General features: G+C 40.6%; 1 protein-coding gene across 1 annotated transcript in view; it reads right to left on the reverse strand.

Annotated features, from left to right (window-relative positions):
* Positions 1–12,961, reverse strand: part of CAMK4 (calcium/calmodulin dependent protein kinase IV) — a 178,663-nt gene that overhangs the window by 64,685 nt on the left and 101,017 nt on the right. Inside the window, exon 6 of the mRNA XM_067316168.1 lies at positions 400–472. Within this exon, the coding sequence (XP_067172269.1) occupies positions 400–472 (73 nt within the window). The remainder of the gene's footprint in view (positions 1–399; positions 473–12,961) is intronic.

Consider the following 12,961-nt stretch of genomic DNA (forward strand, 5'->3'; position numbering starts at 1 on the left):
GCACTCTCTTTTGTTTAAGATTCCAAATAAATTACTGCTATGTACTCTGCAGAAAATGAATGGGAGATTACATAAGTGCCAGTGATTTCAAATTACTTTTAGAGCTAAAATATCAGTGTTGAGCTCCACAGGTTTTTGACACTGGATAGAGGCAAGGAACATTCACTCAACTCTAACAGATGAGCACTAAATGTATTTCTGACAGCCATCCAAGGTCACTTCTTCCCCTTCAAAGTGTCGCTACCTTACCAAAAAAATCAATATAAAAATAACTATTGAAGGGAACTTGTGTGGACTGTTCTCCAGTGAACTTCTCTGCTTCTTTCACACCTAAGTATTTATTGAGCCATTATAGGTGAAAGATTAGGTACTGAGCATATGTTGCTAGATAATACTCACAGCAACTGCCTCCAGGATTTGTTTAACAGCATCAGCAGCATCTCGTTCACTGTAATAACCCTTTTCCACAATCCTACAGAAAAAGCAACAAGAGAAATTGTGGTAAGGATTAAGGTAAACAAATCATGTAAGTAAAAGCTTATTTTGAAAAGTGAACTAGAAAATAATCAAATTTAAGTACACCTGGGAGTCTGCAATGCTCCCTAAAGAGTGAAAACCAGCCCATTTGTAATCCAGGTTATCTGCAATTTCCAGTTAAATGAGAAGCTGGAGTTAAAATACCAATTCAGTAAGGAATTCATAATGTATACACTTTCAGTTGAAACATTACGGAATTCTATCAGATGTTAAACTTCAGGGAATCTGAGTTACCCTCAGACGAACCAGGTATCCTTTAGGAGCTACTTTTTTGCATTTACAGCTAACTTAAGCTGTTTTTAAGCCCTCCTTTATTCCCCCCCCGAAAAAAAAAAAAAAAAAAGCAGCTATGCCCACTAAGATCTGAATTGTTCAAGGTGGGACTCAAGAAAAAGGGCTGATATCAAAATTTCCTAGGCGCAAATTGTCCCTTGAGTATAACGAGCTGGGGGCTCTGTAGTCAACAGAAACACCCATGGTTTAATTAAAACAAAATTGTTTTTCTTCTTAATGTAAATCTCCAGTATACTATGCTTATTTTGTATAGATGACACTTAGTACCTTGATTTTATAAATGTGTTGACCATGTGCAGCTTCTGGTGAGTTCAGCAATACTTATCAGTGCCAAAGGTCTCTGATAATCTGCTTTTTCCTTTTCTTTTACATCAGTTCAATTATGTAAAAACAAAAAACCCCCAACTTTCTTCTTTAATAATGTTATTTCCTTGGAACCTTATAATGATAAAACATTAACCCAGAAAACATTTTTCCTTGTTAAAGTAATGTTCTGAAGTGTTGTATTTCAGAAATACCCATAAAGGGCAGCAAAGGTGAATACAGTTTTCCTCCCAAAGCCCAGGCGTACTATTAGAACTCCTTCAGAAGAACTCCTGCAGTGACACAGATTTTAGGGGCTGATTCAGGATTTGCATCACATCTTCTTCCAGAATATAAACTGCCATTACAGAATGAACCCAAACATAAATGCACAGTTCAATTAAACAAGGTCAACAGAACATACTGATTTGCACAGTGGCATATAAAAAGTTAGTAAATAAAGGATCTATCATTAAAACTTAGTAATGCTCCAGTTAAGAAACACAACAGTATTTTCACCAGTACATCTAACTATACACAGTAATTGTGAACCACAATAATTCTCCCTCAGAAAGTTACATTGAGGGTACCTTTGACCTGAAGTTTTGATTTTATACCATATTGATTTTTCAAAAGCTCAAGAAAACACATACAGATGTTATCCTAGAAGCAGTATTTGTGGTGCCTAGTTACACATTTTATAAAGTGATCTACTGCAAGCACACTAGCTATTTTTACAAAACAGTGCAGGAAGAGCCCCATGAATCAGGAAAAGAACAAGCCTGTAATGCTTGAAGTCAACAGTGCCACTAGAAACTTTCTCTCCCAGGGTCCAGAACAGGATTTGGTCTGTGGCAGCAAGGGTATCCTCCTTTGTCCCTGCTTCCCCTTTGCAGTATTTTTTCACCACTTCTCTTCTGCTAATTACTAGACTTATACTGAGCTACCTCTGAAGCAATTCCCTACAGTTTTACTATGATGACAAGACTAATTTGCATATGAAGAGCATTACTATTTACTCTCTAGGACCTTCGCTGCAATATGAATCAATGCACCAGAGACGTATCTAGCAAACATGGTACTGTGGACAATAGTCTATATAGGAGTATCCTAAGCAACTACAATTACTTTACCTTAAAACTCATTGTGTTCACAAATAACTTTTTTTTAAGTCTATCTATCCGGTATCAGGTAACAGCAGCAAACCTTCTCAGATAGGACTTATTCCATTTTGCCAAGATTTCTTGGCTGCGTAATTTTGGGGGGTTTACTTCTAACAACGTTTTTCCTGGTAGCCTTTCAGCTACCATCCCATATGCACTGCTCCACCCTGAATGGGCCTGTATCTCTAACTTTGCATTTTTTTTACCTCCAGTCCTTCCACGACTTTGGTCCGTTTAAACCATCATGGAAAGATTACTTGGACTTGCTCCCATAAGGGTGAAAGAATATAAAGTTTACTGGGCAAGAAATTATGATAGGCTTTCAGTCTCAAGTTTAGGAGGGAGGTTACAAAAAGTCATAAAATACACAGTACAATGCTACATTATGCTTGAAAGTAGGATTCCTCTGTAGCTACGTCAGGGTGTCTGGACTCTCCTCCTCTGGTAGATTGCTCTGCAAACCGAGCCCCAGTGGCCCTCCCACTTGGGTCTTTGCTCCTCCATATATACTAGTTTGGCTTCTTCCTCCTTTTAAATTCAAAAAGATATTTAGGCTTAGCTGGTGGGTTCCTGACTTTAGCATTCAAAAGTATTTCTGAGAATATTGACTTCTTCCCCATCCCAACTTCCCTGCTGGTAGTCTGGTGCTAAGTAGCTCCTCCCTCCATGGTGCAATAAGCATGTTAAACCTTGTTTTACAGGATTTTAAGTATTAAAAACATTCACAGTATAATAATTCTGTTAAGCTTAAAACCTTTAGTAAGTTATGGGAGACATTAATGAGAGAAATTTCAAACTTGGCAACAAGGTACTAAAACAGAAAAGTCTCTGCTGCTCCCACTGTCAGCTCTGGGATCTCATGTGACACTCACACAATTTTGTTCACGCTAATGGCTTCTGTGATCAGGAGGCTCCGCAGGGGGACCACCAACCTGCCCTCCTGCACTCAACAATGCCACCAGGCGGTCCTTTCCCCTAAAAGAGGGGCGCTGGGTTAGTTTGACCCTCTGCTTCCATATTATTTTATTTTTTAGAATATATTCCACAATGCACTGCAGGGGAAAAAACACAATGCACAGGGCCGCTTGTGGGACTGTTGCATGAACGCTGACCTGCTAAGAGCCCTCTGGGTTTAATTCCAATATCCCAGAGCTCGGCGGTGTCACAAGCAAGGAGAGCCCCCGACCCGCGGGTGTGGGAAACAGGCCATCTCTCTGGGCCTTGAGCAAGCACACCAGAACAGTGGCAACACCACCCTGTGCCTGTGACCTCAGAAACGTGCTAGGCACAAGGGTGGGTTTCTTCTAAGCAGCAGCATTTAAATTTCTCTGATCTTCCTGTGTACGTGACTAAAATTGGAGAAAAACATGGCAATGCAGTAATGATTCAATTTACATTTCTCTCCAGAGCTGATGAATTTCTAATTTTACCATACAGTCTAAAAGCCTATATTCATTCTATTCTTTCTTCTCCAAGGAGATACAACTTCAGAAGAAAAAAATGACATCCCCTAACTGCAGCCTCCTTTTTTGTATTCCCCTCCACTCACCAAAATCAAAGAAAAGTTCCTAGCTTCCTGCCAATGCCATGTCAGTGCTGGAAAGGGAACTACCAATTGCCTGACTCCTTGAAACAAGAGGGATCAAAGAGATGTTCAAAACTGGCATCCTGCCCACAGTATTTAGAAGATCAGACCACCCTGATTCAGACAACTATATGTCAGTATTGATAAGACACTGACATTCAAACACACAACAGAAGGAGTACGTAGACATTAAAAACAAAGCCCTTGTGAATTTACACTTTACATTAAACACAATGTAATGATGTGTGTGGCTGTGCTTCAGGAGAGCATTAAAAAAACAACTGTAGAAAATAGTGTTTTGCACACAATTCATCACATTATGTTATATGTGAATAATATAAGGCTCAAGAGCGGTGCATCCCTATGAGTAGGAAGTCAAGCAAAGGAGGCAGGAGAGCTGCATGGATGAGCAAGGAGCTCCTGACAAAACTCAACCAGAAGAAGGAAGTATACAGAAAGTGGAAAGGGGGACAGGCCACTTGGGAGGAATACAGGAACGTTGTCAGAGTATGCAGGGATGCGACGAGGAAGGCTAAGGCCCGTTTGGAATTAAATCTGGCTAGAGATGTCAAGGACAGCAAGAAGGGCTTCTTCAAATACATCAGCAGCAAGAGGAAGACTAGGGAAAATGTGGGCCCTTTGCCGAATGGGGTGGGTGCCCTGGTGATGAAGGATGCAGAGAAGGCAGAGTTACTGAATGCCTTCTTTGCTTCAGTCTTTACTGCTCAGGCCAGCCCTCAGGAACCCCAGACCCTGGAGGCAAGAGAGAAAGTCTGGAGAGAGGAAGACTTTCCCTTGGTGGAGGAGGAGTGGGTTAGAGATCATTGAAGCAAACTTGACACCCACAAATCCATAGGCCCCAATGCGATGCACCCACGAGTGCTGAGGGAGCTGGCGGACATTATTGCTAAGCCACTCTCCATCATCTTTGAAAGGTCATGGAGAACAGGAGAGGTGCCTGAGGACTGGAAGAAAGCCAATGTCACCCCAGTCTTCAAAAAGGGCAAGAAGGAGGACCCAGGGAACTACAGGCCAGTCAGCCTCACCTCCATCCCTGGAAAGGTGATGGAGCAGCTCATCCTGGAAGCCATCTCCACACATGTGGAGGAAAAGAAGGTGATCAGGAGTAGTCAGCATGGCTTCAGCAAGGGGAAATCATGCCTAACCAATCTGATAGCCTTCTATGATGGAATGACCAGCTGGGTAGATGAGGGGAGAGCAGTGGATGTTGTCTACCTTGACTTCAGCAAGGCTTTTGACACTGTCTCCCATAGCATCCTCATAGACAAGCTCAGGAAGTGTGGGCTAGATGAGTGGACAGTGAGGTGGATTGAGAACTGGCTGAATGGCAGAGCTCAGAGAGTTGTGATCAGTGGCACAGAGTCTAGTTGGAGGCCTGTAGCTAGCGGTGTCCCCCAGGGGTCAGGACTGGGTCCAGTCTTGTTCAACTTCTTCATCAATGACCTGGATGAAGGCACAGAGTGCACCCTCAGCAAGTTTGCCGACGATACAAAACTGGGAGGAGTGGCCGATACACCAGAGGGCTGTGCTGCCATTCAGAGAGACCTGGACAGGCTGGAGAGGTGGGCAGAGAGGAACCTCATGAAGTTCAACAAAGGCAAGTGCAGGGTCCTGCACCTGGGGAGGAATAACCCCATGCACCAGTACAGGCTGGGGGTTGACCTGCTGGAGAGCAGCTCTGCGGAGAAGGACCTGGGAGTGCTGGTGGACACCAAGTTAAGCATGAGGCAGCAATGTGCCCTTGTGGCCAAGAAGGCCAATGGTATCCTGGGGTGCATCAGGAAGAGTGTTGCCAGCAGGTGGAGGGAGGTGATTCTCCCCCTCTACTCAGCCCTGCTGAGGCCACATCTGGAGTACTGCGTCCAGTTCTGGGCTCCCCAGTACAAGAGGGATGTGGCACTACTGGAGCAAGTCCAGCGAAGGGCCACAAAGATGATTAGGGGACTGGAGCATCTCTCCTATGAGGAAAGGCTGAGAGAGCTGGGCCTGTTTAGCTTGGAGAAGAGAAGGCTGAGAGGAGATCTTATCAACGTGTACAAGTATCTGAAGGGAGGGTGTCGAGAGGATGGGGCCAGACTCTTTTCAGTGGTGCTGAGTGACAGGACGCGAGGCAATGGGCACAAACTGAAACACAGACACTTCCATCTTAACATGAGGAAAAACTTTTTCACTGTGAGGGTGACAGAGCACTGGAACAGGTTGCCCAGAGAGGTGGTGGAGTCTCCTTCTCTGGAGATATTCAAAACGCGCCTGGATGCAATCCTGTGCAATGTGCTCTAGGTGACCCTGCTGAGCAGGGGTGTTGGACTAGATGATCTCCAGAGGTCCCTTCCAACCTCAGTGATTCTGTGATTCTGTAATACATGCACAGCTTATGTCACATGCAGTTACCTTCTAGTTTTTCAGAAGTCTAGAAACTAGACTTATTGAGAATACAAATCTATTCTTAATTAATATTATTCTAGCAAATAGAAAGCCTAATCTTTTGTAACAGCAATAAAGTGAGATAAGCTATACTACTTGCTAAAGACGCAAATGTATTTTTAAGGGCAGTCTGCTGTAAAACTCAAAACTGTCTCTACGCAAGGCAACAAGAAAGAGGACTAAAAGAAGACTCTCCTGCAGTTTAGGTCTAGCAATAACCCTGGGAGATCATTTGCATAAGTATTTTTGCATCTTCCATGTGATAGTTTACAGGAGGCAAATAGTAGGTGTGACAGTTTGCTTATTATAACAGCACTCCGACCTGAGGCTAACAAAACTTCTCCTTCATAAGAATTTTTCAGTTTCAGCCTGCAGATGAACAGTGTCTCATTGCCCTCTTTCCATAAGGGGAGGGGAAACCTACAGGCATATCTTATTTTGTCATTATGAAAAAGAAACATAATTATACCTTGCTTACAGAATGATCCTTAAGAAAAGCATGGATGAAGAAAGACTAAATCTTCATTGAGAGTTCAGAAGAAAGAAACAGTGACAATAAGCAGCTAATTAAATACTGTCTTTGATACATAAATGAAAGAGCCAGATAGGCCAAAAGGCCAAATTTGGGATCACAATCAATAAAGTCAAGATAAGAGATTCAAATTGAAGATGACACTCTGGAGCAAGCAAGCATATGACATTGGTGAAATACACTATTCACATTCTAATCACATTTGTGTAGAGGGCCAGATCTGCTAACTCCAATAATAGAAATAGCTACTTGCATTGTTGCACTGCTACAAAAACCAAACGAACAAACAAAATCTACATGCTTTGAAGACAGTGATAGTCCCAGATGGCACACAACTCTTGATGCATTGCTGTGGCACAGGGAGAGATGGAATACTGATTTTGCCCAAAGGGTAAGCTCATTTTGGAAATAAAACCAAAATGACCCTCCTTCTCGCCTCAAGATTTGTTAGAGAAATAAAGGGCAGAAACGGCATGCTTCAGCAGCAGGATGCAAACCAATTCTTGCATCAAACTTGCCTCACATTTCACCCGCTGGTCACAGAGCTACCTTGCAGCAATCCCATCCAACTCCCAGGCCTACCGGCTGGTGAACAAATCTTGAAGAAGTATTAGTCTTCAAAGTTTCTGAAGGAGTGGGTTTAGGGTAACTCTTTATCTACCTCCTAAATACAAATGCAAACAGATCTCAGCTACCTGGGAAGGGCAACATCTTCTAACTGCAGGAATGACTGATGCTAGAGGCCCACCTTGCTCTGGCAGGAGATATGTTTAAGTTGACATGTGTGGCAGAAACACTTTTTTCTGGCTCGACAGCTGTTCTGAGAAGGTGGCAGACATGCCAATGAGCAAACTGATCTTTTATACATCCCAGATAGCCATCAGGGAAGAGGCTGGTCTCCACTTTGGGTCGTGGAAACCTCAAGTGAATACTGTTGCAAATAGTCTCAGATGATCGAGACTGAAAATACCTTAAATTCTCATTCATCATTTGCCATTATCCCTTACAAAGCTCAATCTCTCAGCTAAGAAAAAAGAAAGGTTGTATTTCCTTTCTGGTGCAGCACAGTCCATAGTCAGCTCACAGTCCACTGCAAGTCTTGAACTGCAATGACAGAGGAAACTTGTAATTGAGAGCGGCAGGAGGCAGAAGAACTAATCCAGAAGAGGAACCAAAACATGCAAGAAATGGGCACTTCTCCAGCTCCTTGACCCCAGAACTGAAGTCTCTTTCTCTTTAGTTTTTCTTGGGTATGGGGATCCAGTGCATTAAATATTCATGCAATTTTAAATGCAAGTTATTCTTGTGACTCCTGGTGACCAGGGAAATTTGAGATCTTGCCCACTTTAACAAATTGACTTTTTCTCCCCCTCCCTCCCAATTCGCTACTTCTCTGATTCTTAGCTTTACTTTACTGCTTCCCTCCTACACAGGCCACATCCTCCAACCTAGTCTGAAATTTGAGCGTAGAAAGTCTGTTTCTTCCTTCCTTCCTTCCTCTCAGACTGATAAATGCAGTTGGTTTTTGTGCTAATCAATTTAAGCAGTTACTCTTAAACCTGTCATTTTTAGAATTATTTAATATTACTGCTATAAATACTATTTCTCCGCACTGTGGAGCTGGTTGCATTTCAACATTAGGTGAATCTACAGCCATATAATTTAGTTTGCAAAGGGCCTGCTAAATATATTTAGCCTTCAAAAACCATAAAATTTTATTCTTACTTTATTACTTTATCAGTTCCCTACTTTCTTTCTCTTTCTTTCTTCATGCCCTTTCTGTATTTTATTTTTAGATCATTCTTTATAAATTTCACAATATCAGAAAAAGACTAGACTCTTTTTAGGGTCATTTTCATTCTACTTCTAGCAGGCTTTTATCCAAAACTTTTGTATCATGTGTTACCTGTGGGCTACATCCTGTTATATCACGTACAGTCTCAGTGAGACGTTGGCCTATATAAAGACTACAAAATCTGTTCCAGTGTCTGTATGGGGTTACAATTTTTTAAAATCTCTGATTGCATATAATAAGTTTTCAGTTATCTAAAATTCTTCGGTTGGCATAGGCATTTTTTCTGCACCTATTCACTTAAATAATTCTTATGAAAATGTCATTTTAAAATGAAATTATAACATTTCTACAAGACAAGACTGGAAAATAGTCAGAAATGGGTTAAAGGAAATGACATTACTCTGTTCAAAAAGTTTCCGGAAGGAACACTTTCTCAATGAGTAGATATATTGGCTCATACCTGTACTGAGGCAGGTTTCAATTCCTTGTTCCTTTGATGCATTTGTTTAGCTAAAAAGCAATGCTTCTCTGTAAATAGGTATTTTCCATGTTACAGCATTGAAGAGTAACGAATATAAACATCATAGCTCTGATTCAGTTTGCTAATCCTCCCCTACTTTAAGACCATTTTTATAATTTATTGGAGAGTAGCAGTTACTGCTACTAATGACTCAGACTGTCCACCCATGATCTGAAGACAGAAAACAGGAAATACATAATTGGGCTTGAATTTGAATCCAAGTCAAGTAGTTTTTACTTAATATCCTCTTTAGAAATGAAATGCAGCATTGCAATCATTCAGGAAAACTGTTTTCCCTCCATCATTATAAAGTGAGAGATAATTTCTGATAACCAGGGCATACAGGAGAACTTAGAGAAAGCTTCCAGATTTCTTGCATCGGATACGAAGGGTTTCTCTCCCCTTCTACTTTCCTTGTAATTCCTACTCAGCGTTTCTATACCACCCACAGAACAGGAAAAACCTTGTAGCTAAATAAGGAATTATACATTAAAAGGCTAGCTAAAACTAAATAAATAGCCATGTCTTCAAAAGTACTGATCAGTCAGCTGTCTGCACTGATGTTGGTAAGAACAGTTCAGTGTTTATCATTTTCAAAAAGCCAGGCTTGTCTTTCAGGTGCTTAATTTTAGCAAACATTTTAAAAAATGATAGTCTTTGTTTCCAGAGGTTACACAACCACAGTGCTTACAAATTGGCAGTTCAATTTAATCTCTCAAACAAATGTTTTTGTGTTATTTCTTTTTTTATACCAACAAATACGTAAGGCAACATTACCACAAACTAAATTATTTCCGTTTTTCATGGCTTCTGTCTAGTGGGGGCGACAAAGAGCAGCAATGAAGGAATTGAGGAAGTCACCCAACTAAGTCCTGGTGAGGCTTCAGCTGGATCCCTTTGTCCAGCTTTGGGCAGCATGCTTAAGAAAGATGTGGAAATGTGGAGGAAGTCCAAAGGAGAGTAACAAAGCATGACACAGAAAACATTACCAAGGATGAAAGGTTGAAGGAATTGAGAATATTTTGTCTAGAATGTGGAAGAGCAAGAGGATAAGGGTCTTCCAGGTATCAAAAGTTTGTTATAATAAGGAATTGGCTTTTGGCCAAATTTGCTGAAAGTAAGTTTTTCCTAATATCAAAGCTAAATCTAACTCCCGGGCTGGTGAGCCGTAGTAAGAGACCACACAGGAAGATTACAGAGATGTTTGAAAAAACTCCCAAATCCTGGACTCCCGAAGATGTTTGAGGATGCTGCCTGAGCACAGGTGAATAATCTGCCCATTCCAGCTCTGCCTGCCAAAAGAGCACAGCTTTAGCTGTCAAAACATTTTAAACACATTGTCCTAGAGCTCATTCTGGGACATTATGTACTTCCCAGTAAGGGTGAAATGTAGACAAATGGTCAACAAGTTCTGAAACAGGACACTGCTTGGGTAATAAATAAAAACATATATGGTGCTCACACTCCTCTATGTCTCAATGAGTAAGCATATTTGCATTAGCCAATTCAGGATAATTTTAGATTGACCTGTATTAGTCTTTCTATAGAGGCTTTGTCTCCTCTTACAGTGTATGGATGGGTAATGTATTCCTTGCTTCAGCTGTTAGGTATCTCTAAGTTCAATGGCGAACTGGGAAGTACATTATCTGAAAAGGATTTTTTTTTTCAGATCTTTGTCATAATATGAACTTATTTAACATTTAGAACAAACATTTTGGTGCTCTGAATATTTTGATAACTATATTGCTTCCTAAAACATTTTGGTTTCCTTTTATGCTCCTGCCATGATGAAAACAGAAAAAAAAACCCAAATAGACAAACAAAATCTACGAAACATTCGTATCTTAACTGGTTTTACAATTACAGGAAAGGCACCGAATCACAACACAGGAGACAAATAGTTAGCTCTTGGCTCAGGTACAGACTTCCTGAATGGCTGTAGGGATATACCTCAACTTGTTACCTGCATAAAACTGTCAACAGCTCTTTGCATTTCAAAAAAAATGTAAAGTTAAATTTATTAACAATTGCGGAAATCACAGCTAAAGTTTGGTCCAGTTTCTAATTACATTAACAAATACATCTGTCTTCTAGTTTCTCTGGTACATGGGCCATGTCCATATTACAACGATAAGGCCTTGGCAGAAAAAAGAGAACGCGTTTCTCAGTGATGCTGAAATCACAAGGAGTCTCGGTACTAACACCACTAACCAAACTGAAGAGCTCCACAGGCGCCTATTTGGCCTACCTTCGAAAGGCTTGTCCACTTTCCAGAGTGGGTTAGCAACATACAGCTTGGTCCCAGCTAGGACATACCCATGCTAACAATTCCTGCAACATCATCGGAAGCAATAACAACACAAGGCAAAAGGACATTTTAAATGAAAATGTTTTAAATGAAAAGCCTTCCGTGGTGGAGTTAAGAACCAGGCAAACTTTAGTATTACATCAGTTCACATTTAGAAAGTGGCAGGCAGCCAGCAAAACACTCAGAGGAGACTCTTCTCTCGCTAGAAGGCACAGGTACAGATGCTTTTCAAAAGTCAAGCAGTATCCTAATTATACCATCATCAATGCTTGAGCTGTTTCTTCATTTATAAAGCTGTAAGTGCATGTGTTCTGGAGCCTGGTGTTTCATCTAATTCTAAGTGTATGCATTGGTCATACTCTAAACACTATATTATATATAAATATTTACAAAAAATTATTTTAATTTGACTATTTCTCATCTTGAAAGAACACTGCAGTCAAGTAGATATTTGTTTAGAGTAATTCTGTCCAGTGTCAGAAAAAAAGATGCTGACCATAAACATATGTAAAGAAATATTACCACTCTGTACAGGAAGGAAATACCAAAAAACACTAGAAAGACTACAAATAAACAATAACACACATTTTTTTATTCTGTACATTACTGGGTTTTAACATTACTGCAGCTGAAATCAAGAGTCCCTAAATGAATCACTATGACATTGAGGGGAGCTTTTATCAAAGATAATTTGTGTGTTAAGTTTGCCTTCCATTACTCAGAGAATGGAGCATCAAGTCAGAGCTCTTTTCTGCCAGTCCAGAGTTAGGGACTACATCTTGCTCATGTGAAAAAGAGAGTCCAAAGGACTCTTCCGACTTGCGCCCAGGAGACAAGTTACCAACACAGAATGAGACAAGCGCTTGAAATGAAGAAGATGATGGTCTCTGCCACCAATTTGCTAAAAGGCGCACAATTTAGTGACTGCTAAATTCCTTTACTACTTTCAACGTACCTCAGCAATTCTAATTTCCATAAGCAGAAACAAGAAGGTGTGCCTGGAGGCTTCAGGAAATTTTTGAAAAGTAGTATCAGCTTAAACCTCTGTCTCAGAGGAAATGATATGAAATTTGAAATGGAAGTGAGTCAAGAGTAGGTCAACCATAAGCAGTATTTTTAGATGACGTTCACTACGCTTAATCAACAGGCGAAGGAAGAAACAGAAGAGTCAAGGCGTGAAAGTTCAGATGAGGGGAATGTATGGACTGCCATAATAGTTTCAAACTGAAAAAAGAAAGAGGCTAATGAAAACCATTCTTATTAGTCTCTAGGCATTCTGAGTAAAATGAAGTTAAAGTAGTGTTGAGGTTTTTTTACTGAAATTAGCATTTCGAAAAGAGATATATCAGGGATTCAATCGAAAAGCAATAAATATCCATAAAATCTGAACAAAAAAGACCAGTTTCAAAAAGAAGATAGCTCATAAAAGACAGAAATCAGACTTCATTGTGCTGCAAGACCTGTTACTGCCTGTCACAA

Source organism: Apteryx mantelli, chromosome Z (assembly GCF_036417845.1).
Source record: "Apteryx mantelli isolate bAptMan1 chromosome Z, bAptMan1.hap1, whole genome shotgun sequence".
Classification (NCBI taxonomy): Eukaryota; Metazoa; Chordata; class Aves; order Apterygiformes; family Apterygidae; genus Apteryx; species Apteryx mantelli.